At 35.4% G+C, this 23,600-nt stretch overlaps 1 protein-coding gene across 1 annotated transcript in view; it reads left to right on the top strand.

The window, feature by feature from the left end:
- The window catches only part of CLSTN2 (calsyntenin 2), a 352,105-nt gene that overhangs the window by 268,243 nt on the left and 60,262 nt on the right, over nt 1-23,600 (top strand). Inside the window, exons 3-6 of the mRNA XM_082767097.1 lie at nt 1,220-1,415; nt 3,239-3,447; nt 9,599-9,748; nt 19,842-20,027. Coding sequence (XP_082623223.1) covers nt 1,220-1,415; nt 3,239-3,447; nt 9,599-9,748; nt 19,842-20,027 — 741 coding nt within the window. The remainder of the gene's footprint in view (nt 1-1,219; nt 1,416-3,238; nt 3,448-9,598; nt 9,749-19,841; nt 20,028-23,600) is intronic.

Here is a 23,600-nt window from a genome sequence, read left to right as displayed (position 1 = left end):
AATACAAAAAGAGAGAAAGGAGTTAGGCTTGCATTAGAGGGCACAGACTCAGGGTTTATTCAGAATTTGGCAGTTGACTCAGATATGATTGGCAATGAGATTTCCAAAAAGCTGCAACTGTAAATTGGAAATAAATGGAAAAGAATTACATGAGTGGGAGACAGCTTTGAATCTGTAATGCATGTCCCGAGACTGACTTGCTCATAAAAAAGCATGTGTTTAATGTGTCATAAAAATATTTTAGCCACATTGGTCTTTGTAGAAATGCTTCATTTTTAAAGTTGGATTTGAGTGGCTAAAAATGAATACAGCATGTATACCCTTGCCATCAGTATGAAGGGTGAAAAAATGAAAGCATCACCAGAAATTGTTGTATATTTTTTTTCCTTTGAGATATTTTATCATTTTTTAATGTTGTCTTTTGTGTCCAGATCAATTTTTTAGTCCTTGCTATATCATCTGTTTTGTTACATAGTATTCCTCTGAGAGAAGCTATGGATCTATTATGTTAGGAGGCAGTTTGGAGGCAGAGTGAGTTGCTGACAAAAAGGCATTCATGTATGGGTATGTGAATGTGGGTGGGTGACTGCAGTGTCCAAAAGGGACACTTTTCTGTGTTCTTTTTACTACTTCTGTTTCAAAGATGATATATGTGTGTAAATAAAGCAAGATGTATTTTGAACGTGCCTGTGTTCTGCATCATTAATTTTTTCACTGTTGGGAGCTAAACTGCAAGAATCTGAACATCTGCTACCACCTGCCAGTTCAAGTGTCTCAAGGAAGGAGTGACAGCAGTTAGAAAATACCACCTCTAAAATACTCTCTATTTTTCTTTCTGCTATTTTTTTTTTTTTTTTAAGTAAATACAGTCTTCTTAACATAGCTAAAAATTTAGCTTTGTGCCATATCTAGGGAATGGTCTGTAGGGCTTTAAGAAACGATTTTGTAATGACAGGAGAAGAGGAAAGGACATGACCAGAGCTGCACTCATCACGTAACAGTCCACAAGTATGTGGCCACCATCCCTTTTAGATACATTATAAACTGATACCTGAGTCTATACTACCCCATCAGTGCACGAAATACAAACGAATACTAATATCTCCACTGTCACTCTAATGCATAAGATTATCATTGTTGTGATTGTTTTATATTATTTTTATACGTATATTACAATACTTTAATATATCTGTTATCTTATTTATCTTATTTCTCACAGGTGAGATCTGTGCTTTTAAAATCCATGGACAAGAAATGCCCTTTGAGGCTGTTGTGCTAAACAAGACATCTGGAGAAGGTCGTCTTCGAGCAAAAAGTTCTATTGACTGTGAACTGCAGAAGGAATATACATTCATCATACAGGCCTATGACTGTGGATCAGGACCAAGTGGAACAAACTGGAAGAAATCTCACAAGTGGGTGAAAATGACTTGTTTTTTGTTTGTTTGTTATGCGTTCGCTCTGCAGTACAGATCAGATTAAAGGGCCCTTTCAATTTGTATTGTAGTCAGGTAGAAAGAAAGCAAACCAAAATAATTCATCATTGCAATAGTTAATACACTTATTTTTTCCTATTTCCTTTTAGAAAATATTTTTCTTTTTTGCCTCTTGCAGTTTGACCCATTCTGCATTGGCTCCAGCTGAACTTTTTAATAGGATCACTGTTCAAGTGGAGTTTTTGTATATTTTTCCATTCTTGCTTTCACATTAAATACGTTGACCAAACAGATCATACAGGACATGGAAGCTAGGTTTTAATTGATATTTATAAATTTTAAATAGGGTTTCTCTCAGTTTATCTCATTTCAAATGGTAGGAAAAGGGAAAATTGCCCATTGTTTAGTATGTGTATTAGCTACAGCAGTGTTGCCTTTGCACAGTGTGTTTCTAACCTCGGCTTTTGAACAGCAAGTCCCAGAGGAATTCAAATCCCCTGGAAGAGAGGGTATTAAAGGTTAATAGGTGGCACTTTTTACTGTGGAGCCAATTTGTTTCATAACCTTAAGTAAGACAGTACCCTTTTCCCCTTTCAATTCATGAAACCAAGCTCTAGGCCATTTGTCATTGAAGATTAAAATAAATCACGTATAGATGCATAACTGTTACACAGATTGTTCATTTTGCTAAGAGCCACTTAAATAAATGATTAGTAGTAATAGTTCTTCCTTTTGTTCATCCAGGATACATGACAATTAAGAAAACTAATCAGTTTTATTATGCATTCCAAACTCTTTTATGGTATTTTAAAAGAGTACACATCTAGAAGGAAGTCTGCAAAATCAAATAAACATCAAGTCTCAGAAACAGTTTCTGCTTCATGTTTTTAAATGTTATTGTGTTTTTCCCTCATGTCAGTAACAAGCTAGAAAGTGTTAGACTTGGAATATTTTAGTCTAATGGTGGCCAGAATGAAATCTGTCCCACTGGGACCAGCCATTTTTATATTTTCTCTGGTTTGTGTAGTAAACCACACGTTAAGCTATGCTGTTTGAGTCCCAGTATTTATTCCTGGCTTTGCCATTGATCTAGAATGTCCCTTCATTTCTCTGTCCCTCTTCTATTCTTCCTATCCAACCGGGCATTAGTCTCATTCAATAGAAAGCCTTTAGAGTTTGTACATTAATGCAGAAGATCTCTTATTTTTGACCCTCAAAAGTTTACCACAATGCACATATTGATAATGTGGCATGGTTATTATCTTAATGAGAGATGCCAACAGCAAGGATCCAATCCTTAGATTTGTACGTAAATGAGGGTCTTGGGATTTACCAGAGAAGCTCAGGCCTACATCAGTGCATGGGTCATAGTGCATAATTTGCCTCTTTAAAAGCCATGAAACATTTCAGTTATGAATACTGTCACTACTCTTTCCTTTAGAAGGCAAATTGCAAATATTGTAGCTAATTAAGGCATTAGGTAATTATAAGTAGCAGAAGGTGAAAGGCTTATTTAATAATGAAGTGTTCACAAACTGATCATTTTTAATGAATTTTTAATAGTACTGTAATCCACTTCTTTTTCCACTTTCTAGCACATTTTATCTAGTGCCAGTTAAGATATTAAATTGAGTAAATTAAACAGAAATTCAAGAATATTTCATTTTAGCAAATGTTGACATGGGTTTCTAGATATTTCTTGTTAGTCTTATCAATTGTTATGAAAACAAAGTGTTAATAATATGTTCTTACTTAAAGTCATGCTAATCTGATTTTTCTCTTTGATTATTTACCTATTCTAGGGCAGTGGTCCATATCCAGGTGAAGGATGTCAATGAGTTTTCACCAGCTTTCAAGGAGAGTGTGTATAAGGCCACTGTGACGGAGGGAAAGATCTATGATAGCATACTGCAGGTAGAAGCTATGGACGAGGACTGTTCTCCACAGTATAGCCAGATATGCAATTATGAAATTGTCACGACAGATGTTCCTTTTGCCATTGACAGAAATGGTGAGTATGGAGAAATATCCAATTGTAAGTTATGGGACAGGTAACAGTAATTTCTGTAAATAGTATAATCAGCATTTGATACCAGTTGATAATCTGGCTCTTTGAATTCTAACTCAAGAAAATAGACCTGTTCTCATCTTTGAGAATGAAGGAACTGTAATACTGGAAAATTGTATTTCTTTTATATATGATGTGGTTAGAAAGTGCCACAGTAATTTATCATGATAATTAAAAAAAAAAAAAAAAAAAAAAAAAGGTTTTGGACAATATCTTTCTCTGCCACTCAGGCTGTTCTCTTAATCGTCTCAGATCTAGTTTCCCATCCAAGAGATGGTATTTCACTTTGTAGATATGAGTGCTGCTTTCTCTATACCTGGAGCAGAGACCCATGATTTACCTTGGACAGTTGTGCTACATGTGCAGCACACATTGTTTTTCAAAGGAAAAAGGTATCAAAAGAAAAGTTCATGTTACTGTCCTTTGTTAATGATATTCACATGTGCACTTGTGCAGAAATTCAAAATGTATATTCCTATGCATACAGAACTTGTTTCCCCCAAACAAGCACCCTGTGTATATACCCAGCAATTCTCTTATTTATCTTTCCTAACAGAATCATTTAATCCATGTTGTATGTAGGAGGAGAATACTTTTTGGAAATTAAATCTGATTTTTGTCCAATTTGGAAATTGAAAACATGCATGTAGCTACATTTTATCTAAGAAGTCATTTTCATGTTGGGATGTTTTATAAAAAGCCTTTTATAAAAAACGATTCAACCTACTAAAAAATGATTCAACTTTATTTGCACAGCTCTTGCATGATGTACAGTTGAGCTTCAAAAGATAATAACCTGTTAGCATCAATAAAATATAAATGACATTGGGGAAAAAAAAAGCTTCTTATAATTCTGTCACTGGGAGGCAAGCATTCTTTATACTATATATGGGGTGTGATCATAACGAATACATCTCTGCTTAAGTAAATGAAGTCAGCTGGCACAATAATATTTTGTCAGAGCAATAGCACAAATGATTTTATCCAGGAAGTGAGGCATCTGGAAGTAGATTTTTGTGTGCCATTCCCTTGCAACTTTTCCTATTTGTGGATTTTTTATTTTATTTTATTTTTTTGCTAATGGTGAGATTTCCTGGGTTGTCATAAAAGGAAGTCCTCCACGTTTGTTTGAAACCCTTCTCTTTCCAAAGGTCCAAGGTACTCTGCATTATGGGGCTGGTTACTTACAGGAATTGCAGGCAGTTTCATAAACAGGGTTGTGACTTATCATAGTTAAGTAAAAGAGATGAGTATGATATGGAACGGACATTCCAATTGTTTATGCCTTTTCAGCTGTTATCACACAGTGCAGGTGGCTCATGTGTGATTATGGCTTCCTTTCAGTTGGAGGTATGATCAAAAGCATGTGAAGTGTCAGGAGTTTTTGGTTACATATTTGTCCCTACGTGCTTGTGACCTGCTTTCCAGCAAAGGCAAAGAGAAATTGACTTAAAGATGACTTTAAAGCCTGCAGTGAATAAAAGTGAATAATTGGAATGAGGTTGTAAAACCTTGCAGTTTTATGGTCTTGAATTCAATTAATAACTTTTTGATCTATTTGTTCACTAAAAGAACACTGCTGCCACAATCAACACTAATTGCAGTCTAATTTGCAATTTTTTTAGATAATGGTAATTGCTTAAGACCACTGGGACTAGAGACAGAGAATAGATGGTTGCACTTTTATTTTGCGACAGAAATATGTTGTCTAGTTCCAACACATCACTGCTCAGATATCTCTCTGTGCCAGCAGATACAAACTTTCTCTGATTTTTTTCTTTGGCATTGTTCCCATTTTTGTTACCTATGGGATGTATTAAAATAGATGTATGAGATGCTTGGGACTGTGGCTGTTAATGCTGTGCTAATTAGGATTTTGTTTATAGTTTTTCAACCATCATGAAAAAAAATAAATCTAGGGTCTTCCTTCTAGTGAAAGTCATGTCATTGTGTCATTTGGAATTGATTGTTTTTCTCACTTTCCAGTAACATAGATGTAGAATTTCATTTCCCAGAATGAGTATTTGATCAGATGCTTCAAATCAAATCTAAATATTGCAGAGAGCCCCAGAAGTAGGGGGTGGGGGGTAATGAAAATATGCCATTATCAGTTCCAGATCGTGGGATTTTTTTTTTCACCGCCAACCCAAAAAAAACAATCATTAACACAGACATTGAAAAAGATGAACATGCTATTCATCAGCTTTTGCCTTTTGGCACATTTTTCCCTTTTTAGGCAAAAATTAATTCTTGTTTCTAGTTCAATCCGGTGAACATTTTTGTTGTCTTGAAAAATTGCACTGTGCATTGGGCAGCATTTGCAGAAAGAGAGAACCCTTTGGACCGCAGCAGTACACAGTCTACTTCACATCACCAAACTGTTCAAGGTGTGAATTAATAGGCACAGAAAGCAGCATTCAGCTCCAGTGTAGATTTTGTAGACCTTAGCAGCTTACGCATTTCAAGCTAGGTAACATAACGTTTCCCATTTAGATTTGGCAACTTTGCTGCTTTGCATGTGAATAAAATTGCTTTAAAAAAGCACAGTACTCACACAACCGACCCTTTTGTATATGGTGCGCATAACATGCAAGATAATAAACTCTTGGTTGTAGAATACATTCATGCAATAGCAAAGGACAAGTCTGTGCTTTGCTATGCAGAGAACTAGGACTAAGGGTATAAGATACAATATGCTTTAAAGAGACTTTTACTTACAGTTCCGTCTAGTTGTCTTAGCAGTTGTCATCAGTTCTGTTATCATCCTATCCATATTGCCTAAGCTTTTTTTTCAAGTAACAGATTAATTAAGCCAAATTTCCTGGACTTATTTGTAATGTCAACAGAACAACATTTTTATATATTTTCTGTCTTGTCAAGGGACACGGTCAAATGGTTAGAGAATTCAGATGTATACACAAATACTCTTATGGCTCTGACCTGCTCTCTGATCTTGGAGAATATGTTTAATATCTGTTTATAACTTAGCTTCCTCATCTTTAAAATGGGTATTACAATGCTTGTCTATCACTGGGAAACATTTAGAAATACATATTCAGATTGCTCTATATGAAGATGAATTACTGAATTATCTGTCCAGTCAGTACAGGTTCTGTCAAATCATGTATCTTTTGAAAGATATTTTTTTAAAGCAGACCTGGGCAGTCTCTCAAGATCACCTTTCCAATGCTGAGATCTGTGTCAGGAGCCTTGCAAATCTGGTATTACCAGAAACCTGACAATTTATAGTTAAGCATTTACATGTGGCTCTTGTTTGTTTATTAAGCCAGTTTCTTTCTATTATCTATCTATTATTAAAAGTGCACGCTTCTGAGAAGTCATTCTAATCCTCCAGTTGATGAATGCTCCAATACAGTTCTTGCTGGCTCTTGGCATCTGGGGCTGTTGAACTGTTGCTCCTGTGAGCAGGCTGAAGCAAGAAGCCATTCATGCACCAGCACTAGTCCTAGTCTCTGGTATGGGTTAGGGGGTTGTCTTATCATTCCTATACTTACAGGGAGTAAGCAGGAAATTCAAAAGGGAATTGCATTCGTAAACTAGTCAAGTCTTTCCCCCGTTCTTGTAACTGCTCCGAAATAAGATGAAAGACACCCATAAAATAGGAACGTCTGCATCAAACTATCCCCCAGACTGACCATGAAGAAATAGAAGTGTAGCTGTGTGCGCCCTCATATGGAAATATTGATATTTCTGTTGTTGCTTACCTGATTTTGTTTTGTTTTTAAATCTGTTATATCTCTGGCTATTTCCAGGAAAAGGCAGAGATTTAGAAGGACTGAAGAAAATTGAATTTACAGGGTAATTGTGAACTGTGTAGAGAAGTACTTACTTCCCCCATTAAAATTTCCTTTTTTATTGATTACCCTTTTATTTGTGGATGAGATGAAAATAGGAATTTTCAGTCTGTCATCTCTAAAACATTAATTAGTCTGTATTTATAGTACTCATTGTCCATCTACTTTTTAATCATATTGATTAAATTGTAAAATAAAGTAGCATAAAGTATCAGAGTTAACAGAAAAATTGAATAATTAGGAAATCAATAAACTATTTAGTAGCATATACAAGACATCCAAATGACCTTCCAGAATAACACCTAATAGTCAGAATTTTTGTAGACCAAATCATAAAAGACCATAATGAAGTACAAACTTTGGAAGATAGATTTAATGAAATGTAAATACATTGTATGATTTCTAAATCTTAGTGGACAGCTAATGGGCCAAACAAATTCTAGGATTCTGCTAATGTCAGCTTAGCCAGCTTTGGTTTCTTGAGTTCTCTCTGAGGATTGTGGACTAAAATAATGCCAAGGAGAACTAAATAGGAAATTATAAAAGATTCATGTAAAATAAAATGCAGAAAAGAAAGAACAACTGAGCAGATACTAAGTGAATAGTTAAGTATGTAGTGCCAGTTCTGCACCAAATCCTCTTAAGTAGGTACTAATGAAGCAACTCAAGACAGTAAAATGGGTAGATTAGGTTTCTGTTGTTTTGCTAATTACTAACTCAAAAATAACTAAGTAGTTGGTACCATTTGTGCAGTTGGATTTGTGTTGGGAAGATGCATGGCAGACTTAAGAATGCCTGGCAAGGTGCCTGTGAAAGAGAATTAAGGAAGCTGTAGGATACAGCTGTAGTACTGTTTCCATACTGTCCTTCATCAGGACTTTCTGCTTCTCCATTTGAGATACAGAAATGAAGATAGGGCTTTTCCCATGCTGTTCCCTGTCCAGGTGTGGCGTCAACAGTGCTGAGCAAAGGGGGAGGATCACCTCTCGACCTGCTCTCCACACTCCTCCTGATGCAGGCTAGGATCCATTGGCCTTCTTGGCCATAAGGGCATACTGCTGGCTCAAGTTTAACTTGCTGTCTGCCATGACCACCAGGTCCCTCTCCACAGAGCTGCTCTCCAGCAGGTCAGCTGCCAACTTGTACTAGTGTCTGGGGTTATTCCTTCCCCTGTGCATGAGACTGCACTTGCCCTTGTTGAACCTCATGAGGTTCCTCTCTGCCCAAGTGTCCAGCCCATATTCATTTAGATGAGAAAGAAAGCAGTGTCCATGACATACTTTGACCAGCATCTGTTGGAAATCAGACCACGGTATTTTACTAAATTTGAAGATCTGCGTGCTTCTCCCTCCAAATTTGGCCCAACTGATTTTGCACATCTGTACTTAAAGGCAGTTTAGTGGAGCATTTGTTCAGAGTAAGCACATTCAGAGAGGTAGTATAGCAGCCTAGCACAAGCATGCTACATACTCTAAACAGTCTCAGATTTTGGTTTGAACAATAACTGCATTTCAGTGGAAAAGAACATAATTAAAATGCTGAACTTGTTAATTACATGAACATACAGGTGCACAGTAATCTTCCAAGCCTGGAGAAATACTCCGAGAAAGACATTTCCTTGTGAAAGTTATTTCTTTTATTCTAAAACAGGTGATTTGCCACCTTCACACGTGTCAGGTTCAGCAGATAATTTGTTGTTTCTGAGTTCTGTTTTCCATGTGGTAGCTCAGTGCTGTCATATCAAATACAGCTGAGCATTATTTGGAAGGTGATTCTGCACCTTATTTTTAGAACCCAGGGAAAGGGGTTAAAGGACTAAAAATATCTCTGACTTAAAAGGTAACAACTTTAGGGAGGAAATATACTTAGGCTGGAAATACATTCACCAATGCAGGTCGGGAGTGCAAATGCAGCTGCCACATTAAGGCAGTGTATTCTGGGAAGATGTGAAAAATAAGGTTGCATCTACTCATACTTTAGATGCAAAGATGAAACTACTAAATAGTCTAGTCTTCAGAAAATGTTGTACAGATGTGTTCTAATTCAAATATGCCCATATAAGTCCTTAGCATTAGTAAAGAATGTTATAATTTGCCTAATAACTTCTTCATTTGTCTGCTGGATAGAAAGAAAGTACTACCCAATCCTTGTAATTGTCCTGCCTGTGAATGTGCTCCAAAGAGTTTTCAGATTACACAACATTCATGGTTAATCAGCTATTATAATCTGTATATGCTTAGCCAAGAATTGCTGAATGTTGTCTTGTATTGATTCTATAGGTAACATCAGAAACACTGAGAAGCTGAACTATGATAAGCAGCATCAGTACGAGATAATGGTAACAGCATCTGACTGTGGGCAAAAACATGCAAGAGATGATGTCTTAGTACGAGTTAATGTAAAACCAGTGTGCAAACCAGGCTGGCAAGGTAAGGTTTTATAGTTTATATATTTTAAAGTTATTTTTATTTTTTAAGTATTTTTCTTTGCCATTTTTTTCCCCTCACATACACAGTAAGGAGAAACTATGGTGTTTATTGCAATGGTATAGAAAACTGTTGTTATTTCTTTTGTTTACTTTATTCTGAGCCTGTTAAAAATGTGCATAACAATCCCATAGTTGGTTAGATTTGCAGTATTTCTTTAGACAGAACCAAAAATCAAACACAAAAAAGGCTGAATATACAGAAAGGTTAAAAAATGTTTCTGGTTTGCTTTTCTCCTACTGCTCCTTTAAATAAACGTTTTGGAGCCACCATGACAAGGTACTTTTCCTGTCTGGACCAGAGGATTTCAGATTATATTATTCCAATATGGAAATGTCTTCTGTATGCATGCACAAATGCATGAGTCAAGGCATGCTCAACCAGTAGTAGGTATGAAAGGCATGTTTTATCCAGATTACTGTCTTTGTATTGAGAAATTTCAGTAGGTGTATATATATATATATATATTTATATATTTTTTATTATTATTTTTTAAAGGGGTTTTAAGAAGCTGCAGTCTACTGTCTAAAATGGTGAAAACCCAACTAGTGATATGCTGAGAAGACAGATACACCACAAATTATAAGGAATTAAGATGAAAACAAAGGCTGGATTAGAAAAAAAGTAACTTGATATAACCCTTATGATGGGTTTATGATGCAGATGTTATCTGGGACTAACCTGAGCTTCAAAATTGTAATTTTTAAAGAGAACAAATGAGAAGGAAAAAATTCAGTTCGGTTGTTACACATGAAGGCAAATTTGTTGAACAAACACAAAAAAAAATAAAAAGCATTTTCTTTGTAAAGTAAGGCACCCCCCTGTCTAAAGGATTTCACACTGGCATAAATCTATAATATAATTTAATATTCAGAATCTTCATTTAAAATATTTTAGTTACTCAGGAATGTATTAGCTGCCTCCACCCCCCAAGTATTTTGAAGAGCATTTTTATTTAAAAAAAATATATATATTTATACACACAACTTATTTGCATATCTTAAACAGATCTTATTGTTCTAAAACTCATGACTTATGCTATAAAACCAATACAGTATCTTTACACTATGGAAATGTTCTGTTCCTACTTTATAGAGTCATTGCAAATGAATGAAATATATATTCTAGGTTGGAATTTGTATTAGAATCGGTGCAATTGTTGATTTGTAGTTTCCACATAATTTCCACTTTAATATTTTATTAACTGGATAATTTCTGCAAAGAGACCTCATTAATGATACATTTATACTACGCACTATTGTCATACTTACTTCATAGTTCCAGCATCAAATATAGTATAGATGGTTATTGATGGTCCCATCAGGTACAAATAGATAACAGGTTGCCAATGAAAGTAATACAAACAAACTCACATCAGGTTTTTCGTTTTCATTATGCTTTGTTTATTTTCAATTGTCTGAAGTCTTTGCAAGCCATTTAAGGCTTTAATGCAAAAGCTGGAATTGAACTATTATTTTATGCATACAAAAATTATACTTTCCTAGAAGTCAGCTGTATGTTGGTTGTTTGTTAGACAAACTTTCAGGTATTTAATATAAGGGGCTGCCAGGTTGTAATTTTTAATATGTGATAATAGAAAAATAGACTGTTCATCTTCTTTGGGTTAAAAAAGTAAAAAAGGGAAGGAAACAAACAACAACAACAAAAAAACAGCAAACAGGGAGCAACATCTCTTTAAAAAAAATAAAAATGTAATCCATGATAAAGTTTCAAGCAGCTTGTCTAAAGTTGCTTGAATTTGGGCTTTCATTGTGCTTGAATTTGGACTTTTTACTTCTGTGGCAATTTGGCACAGTCTTTCTTCCTACTGGTCTGGCAAAGTTTTATGATGAAGTCTTAAAGTTTATCGTAGGCAGGGCATAAATATCAAATAGGTTCTGCTCTGGCTTATTCCATGCTTGTTGAATTGTACTTTTCTATCTGTCAGAAAGATGCCTGCTTCACTTCACTGGCATGTTTCCATGTTGAATTACACACAGTGCAAGTGGACAGTACTTGCCTACTCAGGGTATAAGATCCTTAACTAAACTATTGGGTATATGGCATTAGTTCTTAATCATCACATCATTAATTATAATTTGAAAGATGCAATGAAATACTTGTATACAGAAATGTATACATTGCTTTTAGAGAATTTTTTATGCCTACTTATTTTTAAAGGTAAAGATAGTTGCATAGCTTGTGGTGTTTTTCACTTTGAACCGGTATCTGTAAAAATTACCTGTCACTAGAAAAATAAATAAATAAATAAATAAATAAACAAAACCTTTAGTATTTCCAGTACTTACAGAGTACTTACACTTACAGTGTTCTTACTTCCCTGCGTCTGTCACTCTGTGACCTCTCCCCAGAGAGACAGCTAGCAGGTATGCTCCATCATCTTTGCAATAATGATATATTTGAAGACTAGATGACTAGGAAAGCTACAATAGTGTTTTGCTTGACAGAAGAGAAATATTCTGAGCCTTTGGCTATAATATAAAACTTGACAAAATATGATTTTTTCTTGTTCTTCAGTGTTAGCTTGAGCAAATAAATACTTGGAAATTCACTTTTATAACAATGGCTGTTCTTAAAAGTTATTGGCTTTAGTAATCTGAAACACTGTGCAGTTCTTCACATGAATATCATGAATAGAGATGGTCTAATAAATTAAATGTTAGAAGTTTCAGTGCCATCACAGACACTCTTCTGATAACCTCTACTGCAGAAGGGTGAGACAGCAAAGACTTGGTGTACGCAGAACAACATACAAAATTATTCCTGTTTCTAGAGGACAAGTCCATATGACAAGAATGTATAGCAGAGCAAATAAGACTCAATAGGCCTGGGTGCCATCCTTTAAATGATTTTCGCTTTGACAGAGAACAATTCTAATAGCATTCAAGGTGTCATGCTGAACAACTAGTGTGGAGGGGGCTGGCCGGGGTGCAAAGACTGGCTGCTTGCGAATAGGTAGGGCATTGGTCAGCAGGTGGTGAGCAATTGCATTGTGTATCACTTGTTTTGTACACACTATTATTAGTAGTACTATTATTATTTTCCTTTCTTTTCTGTCCTAATAAACTGTCTTTATCTCAACCCACAGGCTTTCATTTTTTTCGGATTCTCTCCCCCATTCTGGAGAGGGAAGGAGGGAGGAGGGTGAGCAAAGGGCTGTGTGGTGCTTAGCTGCCAGCCAGATTAAACCACAGCATTCTAGCATCTACTTCCTTAGTCTTGATGAAGATGAGCATTAATCTACCATCAACAACCATTCTCACACAGGCATTGTCAGTAAATTACAAGCTCTTTTAGAAATAAACCTGACCCGAACTCACATTGGCCATTCTGAGCAGACTATTCCAAAATGGTGTTGGTGTCCTAAGGAAGCTGAAAATTTGTATTTATCTACCTAATAAATTGACACATTAACTACTCTTGTTAGATGTTTTTATAAAGATATTGCCCATTCCTTTTTAAGGCATGTAGGACTCATTAAGGGGATGTAGGGCTTTGCCACCACCAAAAGGCACATTCCTACCACCTCTTTCACGTTGACTAGTCATTCAGAGACCATGAAAAGTTCACAGCTTGCTTATCCTGCTGTAGTCTCCTTCTTTGTTCAGAGAAGGGCTGCTTCTCTTTTAGTAGTGGAGTGATCTTAGATCACTTGTGAATCCACATACTTCATAGATAATATTTTCAGAAGGCACTGTGAGTGATTTTTAAAACGGTATTCATGTGGGCTTTCTAGTAAAACCCAATTATGGAGAAAAAGCAAAACCATCTCTGCTTTTGCTCTTAACAAGGAGAAAGATGATTACTAAAGCAATTGGTTATTGTGAGGGAAAGAGATGGGTTTGGTCAAGTACAGAAACCATACACGAGAATAATATTCCTAGTCCTTAGGAACAATTTCAAAGACACAAATATTTTCTGTAGTAAATGTAAATTTACTCCTGTTCTTGTTGTGCACATACCTAGCAGTTTAAAATGCAATGCTTTTGTCATCTTAATATTTATTAGATATTTGCCCTTTTTTTGAATAAAAGCTACTGCTTGATGCCACTCAAGTCTTGGAGCTGCTGTGCATGCATTAGCCATATGTCCTTAAACCTGGGTAATCATAACGAAATGCACATATTGAGCTGTTAACTTAAATCACGCTATTTAGTGGAATACTCAGTCTTATCTGTTTCAGGCATTTGAAAATTAACTGAATTAGTGAGTGTCTCTAGTTCGGGGGCTCAAAATTTACATAGGTTTATACTCATTTGCAGTACTTCTATCATATTGTTCTTGCTCTATTTGCTTACCAGACATACACAGAGAAAGCCATCATATCTATTTCAATCTCACTTTGAAGATGGAAACATCTTTTCTCAGCTAATTCTATATACAGATTACAGCTAAATACATCTTCCATGAACATTCCAGATAGGGGTTTTCATGTTTATTTTACCATGGCCTTTTCCTAGAAAAACATTGTGATATATAATCAGATTTTATTTTTTTTTTTTCCTGGCTATATCAGACTGGTGTTTTATGGGCATGCTGTTAACTTAGTGGAATCAGCTCTTTTCCCATGTCTCATTCTTTAGTGGTGACACCAGTTCACTGAAGAAGTTCCTGAGAATGAACTGGCACTTTGTGTCAGCTCCTGGGCCCATGGGTGTTAGTGGAAACCCCAGGTGAGTCTTAATGTAGGCTCATCAGGGCTTATTAGTAGACTTTGGGCCCCGATACCTGGGTTGTTGCAGCAGATACTTATTATTATTCAAATGCAATCTCACACCAAATAATTGTTTAACCTTTGCTGTTTTTTCCTGTATTTACTTTCTCATATGATTATTTGGCTATGCCAAGTCCCCACCATTAGGACTTTTTGTTTTATCATTCAACAGTGTATTCAGTATCATGTATCTCTCATTCAGACACAACGGTTATTTCACTGTGGTTTACTATCTCCTGCAAGAGAAAAATTTACCACTGTCCTGCACTAGTTCAAATTTCTGTCTTTCTCGCTTTGTTTAAAAATAAAAAATAAAAATCAGCATGTTGCAGAAACATAAGGTGTATTTAGTTGTTTATTACACTTATGAGTTCTGTACTCAAATGTCTTAGCAAACCATGGTTCCTTAGCACCATGGAAGTTAGTTTGTCTTCCTTTAGCTATGGAGAGGCTTTAACTAGGTCAGGCTTTCTGATTATCATTTCTGTAACAGGTCACTTGTATTTAACATCCATAAATTTGTATGTGCCATCAGATTTAGTGGTCTGGTCATTTATATGTTGCTAGCTTGTATATTAGCTGTAAAAACTAGATTTGTTTATTATTTTTTTTATTATTCTGTCATAGAGTAACAGAACTTTAAATATTATTTTGCAGTGTTGGTTAAAATTGTACATATTTTATGTGTTCATACATATGTATGCTAGTGTATGTATATATTTACTCATATATTTATTCTTATATATGTACATATATATATTATATAAACATGTTTGCTAAAACAGAGGAAAATACCATTAATAAAAAATTCAGTTCCTTCTAAACACATCTTTTTCTACCAGATTATCTTGAAGAAGCTCTTGGAAAGTTTTGTCATTTTTCTAGCATGAGAAGCATGGTCCTAGCTGATAATTAAATCTTGCTTTGGTTTGGCATAATTTCTTCCAAACTTTCCTAGCACAATATATGTGTGGAAGCAGTTATAGGAGCTGTGGCAGCCTTTGCAAAGCTGCCTACTTTATCCCCAAGAGAGAAAGCAGTTCTTTCTATCTGTCTGACTGTCTGACCCTTTAAAACTTAGCAAATGGTTTTCAGGGAATGAAAACACAGTGACATTGATGGATCCTGGAAATAGTATTCTGCTGATGCTTACTAGCTGATTTCTGGCCAAGTAACTAGATGACAACCTACCAAATTCACTCATATGTATAATGATTGATTTCATGAATGGGAAACTGCTTAGCCTGAACAGACCTGGTTAGTTTAGTAGTTCAGGATCTTCACAGAAATGAAGTTATTTAAGAAAGGGGCAGGCATGCATTCACAATTGGTCTTTTTTCTAACTTTTCTTCTGAGATGACAAAGCATAGCAGATGATCTGTTTTAATGCTAATGATATATTTAAAATTAAAATAACTTCAACACAATTTTGTTCACCCATAATCTTTGTCAGGAAACAGCATTCAGAATTTCTTGAAAAATCTTTTGCAAGGCTGACATTTCCTGTTTTTACAAGTAAAAATTTTCCTCTTTCAGAAGTTTTGAGGAGGGTTAATCAGGAAGTAGGACAGATAAGATGATTGCTTTGTGTGTCTTTGCATTTTTTTCCAAATATGAAAATAAAATCCTTGGATTTTTTTATTTTTTTATTTTATTTTTATTTTATTTTTTAAATTGGCACATTTTATATATGTATATATATATTTCTATGCATGTATATGTGTATATATAAATACAGAGAAAATGCAGTCCAAGAGAAACTGCACAGGAGCTGTTATCTATGTTTGTTTTGCTAAAAAGGAAGAAAAAAAAACTTTGAAGTGGAAATTCAGGTACAAAGCATTGCCTAGCAGTTTGAAACTGGAAAAGAAAAAACAATACATTGTGCTTCTGAGTTATGGCCCCACACAAACTATACATTTACATTTTTCCTTATGGAAGTCTGCAATACATCAGTTGAAATGTGCATACAAGAACAAAAGAAACACATTTCATATGTTGATATCTTGACTAGGTGGTGATAATTTTTTTTAGAAAAATCTGTGCCAGATGTCAAGAGTTTGAGAAACAGCCCTGTGTTTCATGCCAGTAGATCAAGTCCGTGAATGTATAAACTGTTATTAATGGCAAACCAAAGTTTAAGTTAAACTTCAATGAGTCCTTTCTCTTCTTCATAGTAGGTACCTGACTATGCAATGTTTTGAGAATCCACTAATGTTACCACAAATAAAATCCAAGTCAGCATATTTAGATTGCAGTAAAAACCAAAGCCTAAATAAAATAAAATAAAATAAAATAAAATAAAATAAAATAAAATAAAATAAAAAAGTAAAGCCTTAAAGTGCTTATATGGTCTTAACAAGGCTCTAAGAGCTTCCGCAGCATTGTGGTGTTAGCTTCTGTGAATTACCTAAGGGAGAAGTGCTGGCACTATGTAGTCAAAAAAAAAAAAAAATTATCCTGAAGAATACGTTCATTTTCAGAATCTCTGCACAAAGATACCATGAGTAGCACATCTTTAGATCACATATTATTGTCTCACAACAAATGTTTGCAGATAAAATATTAGGTCATAATAATACCGTAATACTGTCAACATTCCCTGAATGGGAAGTTCTTTAAGAGCCCATCAGATTTGGGTTGACGTGTTGGGAGAGATGTGGTGCAGTCTCTGCAAGTTTCACTCCAACATAAAACCAATATTGCTCCTCACATCAGCCTTTACCCACCTCCAAATACGCATTTGTCAGCTTCTTACTGACTTCACTAGTGGTGAGATATAGAGAGTGCTGGCCTCAGCTTCAACACTATGGAAGGCTGAAATGCTATGGGCACACATTCTGTATAAATAAGGCACTTTTTTGTAGCACAGCTATAACTACTTTATGGACTGTCCAGCTTATTGCAAATATTATATTCTACTGTAACTCTGTGCCTGCCTGGGAATGCCTTCTGCATGGAGGAGGAATCCTTGGCTGACTTCCTAAATCCACACTGAAGGCCCATTTCCTCCAGTAAAAGGAGTGCAAGTGGAATTTAGGATGAGGATTAGTCTGTAATGCTGCAAGGGACCAATATACAATGATATTAGTTCAAGTGTAACTGATATTTTACAATTTAAAGCTGAGAAAAATGCAGGTGGTTTAGAATATTCAGGATTTATGATCTCTGGGTACAAATTATCACTTCTGCCAAGTAGAAAGGTAATACTGTGAAATGAAACGCCTCTTCTAGTCCAAGAATTCATGCAGCAGAAACAGAGGTCTACCGTTATTCTTCCCTATCAGCAGTGGCATTTTATATAGCACATTTTATGTAAGACATTCTTCATATAACTGCAGTTGTGTGCATTTTCAAATAGATATGTTACAGTTAATAATTCAGTTATATCTCACATACAATAATGAATATTTTGCTTGAGTGTCAGTTAATTTGTGAGAAGCAAGAAAGTGGCTGAAAACCTGAAAGCTGCTGAGGTAGTCAGAAATGTTTCAGGTATATATAAGACACTGTTTTTCTCTCTGGGTAGAGGATTATAATGCTTTAACACAGTGAATGAGAGACTAAGAGCAATAATTCATATATCATTAGCATATGTTCAAAATGGAAAATTATTTTTATCTTATGTATTTGAAAAAAAATCTGCTCTTGTTTGATTGGAAAAATGTTAACCTCAAGTTTATGGAATAGATAGGAAAAAGAAATTTGTTATTGTAATGATGTACCTTATATGATACTTGAAATTTTATGGGAACCATTTAATTTGACAATTACGGACAAATGTATACAATACTGCACATCAAATCTAATTTTATATGGAATATTATTATCTGAAAATTGCTACTAATGTAGTAACTCAGTTGATGTATGCACATGCAGTGAAGTAGTCATACCTGTCTTTTAGTCAATGATGTACATGCCCTAAAGATTTTAATAAAATTACATGTAATACTCCGTGAAGTCTCAGCTTCCACATGGGAACAAAATGCGATGTCATTACCATTTGAATTACAAATCACAAAGAAAATCTGAGAGTCCAAGTTCTGAGATTCAGACTATCAGCATCCCATCCTCTTTGTCTGGACTCTGGACTTAAGAATGGTCTTCATTTCAAAACATTTGCCTGGACTGTTAGATGTTTTTGTAAATTTTTAATCCAGTTTAAGATGATGGGGTATTTAGAGAGCACTCTTTCTGAAAAAAATTTTGAATTTTGAATACAAACTTTCTGAAAATGAAGTCAGTTAACTCTTTCACCTACTAAATATATCTATATGATTAGTTTTCCTTCCAGTGGTATTTAGAAAGAATGTTTCTGTACATTTGCTTTACGAGATTTCATCGACTGCCACAACCTAGAACATTTCCATTTATGGAGTCCTCATTTACCTAGGACTAAAAAAAAAAAGAAACTTTAACACAGATGTACACATTAGGTAACAGAGCTGAATATAGTTTTGTGACTTCAAAATAATTAACTATTTATATCGCTGTTTTGATGCAGCATTCTTATTTATATTTCATATATTTCATAGCAAGCTAGCTACAGTTAGCTAAAACATGAACAGGAAAGATACCTGAAATTCATGGTTTTAACTGATGATATTTGTTTGGGTTTTCTCTGAAGCTGGTTGTAATTAGTTGGATTTAAAAATTAAATGCTTCTGTTGAGAAACATAGCGTCATGCATGCCATGTCCAGGCAGCTGCCTAGGGCAGGTGGTTGTTTGAATGTTGTGGGCTGTAAAACATCTGAAAAAACACAGATTAGCCAGACCTGGCTGAAAGCCTGGTAGTCTTTTCATCTGTAGCTTTCAGTCACATGTAGTTTACAAAATTAAGAAGATATCTGAAGACAAGAGGTGGCATTACAGATGTGTTATATTAGCTTTTGGACGCAGTCGAATAGGACTTATGCATATAGCCAGGTCACTGGAAATATTTCTTCTTTATCAAAAAACTATGAAATTTTAGCAAACTAGTGGAGCCAACAGCTTTCTCTCAGTAGACCTAGCTTGTAGGCTGTCATGGGGACATGGATGTTGGAGACCCAGACTGACACCTATTAGCAGTTATGTCAGGATATGTAGCCTGTGTTGGCATGACTTAGTGATATTACTTAATTGAGCTTTATGTTCTTCTAGAAAGGAGCAAAAACAATTTTTTAGAACAGTAACTCACTGACGCCAAGTTCAAAAAAATTAACTTTTATCTTAGCCAGGGACTTTGAGAGCATTATGTAATTTAAAATTGTATTCTTTTCACCTTTTTAATCACTCTTGGATCTCTTGTGTTTTTCCAGACTGGAACAAACGTATTGAATACAAGCCTGGTTCTGGCAGCATACCTTTGTTTCCCAGCATTCATCTAGAAACATGTGATGGACCAGTTTCCTCAATACATGCAACCATTGAATTGCAGACCAATTACATTGGGAAGGGCTGTGATCGTGAAACATACTCAGAAAAATCTCTGCAGAAACTATGTGGTATGTAATGGCTTTCAGTCAATATAACAATAATATTTTTCCACATAAAGAACCAATTATGAGCTAGAAGCATGCAATACACAGATTTATCTCAGCTGGTTCATTTTTGATGGTAGCAATGAAAATCAAAGGATAGTCGATATTTAACTGGTGCTCTATTCTTGTGTATTCTGTCTTGTGTTGTAGTCTTCCTCACTCTGCTTTCTGCTCTGCCGCTAGGTACTGTGCCAGAACAAAAGCAAACAAAAATAAAGGCACATTACAGGCTATCATGCAAGGAAAAATATTTAAGAAACATAAGTTTCAGAAAAGAGGCGTCCTGATGAAGAAAGGCTTCCTAATTATTTTATTGCTTTTTCCTGCTTTTGGTAACTTGGTCTAAAAGATACAAATTCATATTGAATGGTAGATTAAATGCTTGAAGATACTGCTGTATTTTTATGACTTTAAGGGTTATGCATGTACATATGCAACATACATATATTAAGTCAAATACTTTTGCTTTTTGAAATCTACTCTGTCTCCTCTTCTCCAAAATACATCTTTCATGGCTTCTTTCTGTTCTGTAATAGCAAATGTGCATTTTTTTTTCCTGCCATTTACTTGTGTGGCTTTTGGTTTGGGATGCTCGACTGTCTGGCTTACATGTATGTTTGCTTTGATAACCACTAGACAGTGTTTCAAACATAATGAGATCAATACACTAATCTTTAAGAAATAAATTTGCAAATGAAAGTTTTCAGCCAGTGTTCCCAAATTGTTAAAATGGAGAGCCGATCCCAGGGGAAAGGAGTTTGCACTTATGATTAGCAACTACCTGTGGAGACTGGGAAAGTGAGGTAAATATGAATTAGAGTAGCAGAATTCTCATAATATATTTTCAACCTGCATGTGAGCTGGTGGGCTGATGTAGTGTCTAACAGTACTGCTGAACTTATGATTTGAACTTAGCATATCTGTGAAGGAATAGAATATTAAGCACTTGAGAAAACAGGATGTAGAAAGCATATATAAATGGGGGAGGGGTGAGTTCTCATTGATGAAAGAATATTTTTTTTCTCCAAGGTTACCATATCTTCACAGTGAAGCATAGGTAGAAACTGTTAATAGGAGTTCGATAAAAAGGTTATAAATGAAAGTGAACTTTACAATAGAATTGCATCAGGACAAGTTTATGTTTTGGTATTTGGTATTTATTGCCTTCCTTACTGTAGAGAGAAGAGGTTATCTTATGAAAGCAGGTTAAATTATTTCTGGAAATAAGTTTTCTTCCAGAAATGACCTTATTGTATCTAATGGTTGGATAAATAAATTCTTTGTGAAGGAAGAAAACCCTGCACTTTTTTTTTTTTTTCCTATCAGTGAATCATCTTATGATTGCAGAGAGTGCAGAATTGAATGATCAGACACACATTCATCAGTTACATATAAAATGCAAGATTCTCTCTATAATCAAGGATCCAGTTTATAAATCCCATGCCCATTTCTTAATTTATCAGTTGGAAATAAAGAGAATTCAGATGCTAAGCAACAGGCATTAAAATTCCTATTTTTATATGACTGATGGTTTAACTCTGCTTTTCAATAACCCAGTGATTTGTAGTCACTTTGACAGTAAAGATGGGCAGTTTTAATGATTAAATTACACTTGAATCATTTTAAAGTCAAGGAGCTATTAGTATTTTGCCTCAGAGCATTTTAGGAAGCGTTTTTTCACCTTGTCATCCAACAATAATAAAAAATAAAGAATGTATGAAAGACTCAATTTGGACTGCAAAACATATTCAGAATAAATCTCACTAAATATATATATATATATATTTTAAAAATGAATGCAAAAGGAATTCCTTGAGAGAATTATGCTTTTACTTGTAAAACCACCACACCCGTGCAAGTAATTTTATTTTTACTTTTTTTTTTTTTTTTAATATTATTATTTTTTAAAATAAGTTTATCTAAGTTTTGCTGTTTGGATAAAATCAAGTTCAGTGTTTTCCCATTGATAAGATCTGTGTATTAAGCAATACACTGTGGTGTGTTATTCAAAATTAAAATTTGTCTTTGTGTTCAATTCTAAATGTGGAGGGTTTAGGTTTGATATTACTATCACTTCAAAATAACCTAATTTTAAAGGAACACGTTTTGAACTATTGTCTAAGAAATGCAGTTACTGAATATGATTGTTTTTACATCATCACTATAATATATTTTTAAAAATATATAGGATACATTTCCAAAACATTTTTGGCATAACATTCTACACTCCTGCAGAGAGTTGGGATCTTCCCTTGGACACTGGAGGGAGGTTAAGATTTCATACTAGTATGGAATTTTTTAATTCAGTTTGCGTTTTTTCATCATATTTTTACCTGTCAAAGCATCAACAAGAATACACAGATCGTTTTTACTCTGGCAAGCATACTTTCTGCTAAATACTATCTTTCACAGGCTAAGTAAAGGCTCTGGATACCTGATTACATGTTTATAAAAAGTGCCTGACAGTTGTTAAGCTGTAAAAAAAAAAAATAATAAAAAAAATACAGAGCTCTAAAGTACTGTGCTATTAGATCTTGGCACCACAGTGTTTTCCATTTCTGGTTTGTTTGGCTTCCTCCCCTGCCTGCCCCCCAACTGCCCCACAATTTAATTTTCACAGAATCACAGAATTTCTAGGTTGGAAGAGACCTCAAGATCATCGAGTCCAACCTCTGACCTAACACTAACAGTCCCCACTAAACCATTTCCCTAAGCTCTACATCTAAACGTCTTTTAAAGACTTCCAGGGATGGTGACTCCACCACTTCCCTGGGCAGCCTGTTCCAATGTCTAACAACCCTTTCAGTAAAGAAGTTCTTCCTAATATCCAACCTAAAACTCCCCTGGTGCAACTTAAGCCCATTCCCCCTCATCCTGTCACGTGGGAGAACAGGCCAACCCCCACCTCGCTACAGCCTCCTTTAAGGTACCTGTAGAGAGCAATAAGGTCACCTCTGAGCCTCCTTTTCTCCAGGCTGAACAAGCCCAGCTCCCTCAGCCACTCCTCGTAGGACTTGTTCTCCAGGCCCCTCACCAGCTTCGTCGCCCTTCTCTGGACTCGCTCCAGCACCTCGATGTCCTTCTTGTAGTGAGGGGCCCAAAACTGAACACAGTACTCGAGGTGCGGCCTCACCAGAGCCGAGTACAGGGGGACGATCACCTCCCTAGCCCTGCTGGCCACACTGCTTCTTATACAAGCCAGGATGCCGTTGGCCTTCTTGGCCACCTGAGCACAGTTCTGGCTCATATTCAGCCGACTATCAACTATCACTCCCAGGTCCTTAACAAATAAATGAGTGTAGCTGTGGACCACTTGTTCATACATGTAATTTACTTTCCGTAGGGGAGCTAATCTGAGTTGTGAGGAGCACATGTCTTATATCTATCATTAGGCAAGAACACATGGAGTTACAACCATCATGTACCTGACAGAAGCCAGAATTAGAGTGATATTTTCGGTTTTAGGGTGAATACTCTGTATGCACTAATATTCATACCAACATTATATATGGCTGACTACTAGACATTAGGATATAT

This window comes from Aythya marila (genome assembly GCF_965140915.1).
Source record: "Aythya marila genome assembly, chromosome: 9".
Taxonomy (NCBI): domain Eukaryota; kingdom Metazoa; phylum Chordata; class Aves; order Anseriformes; family Anatidae; genus Aythya; species Aythya marila.
Note: the sequence above shows the minus strand (reverse complement) of the source record. Positions and strands in the feature narration are given on the sequence as shown.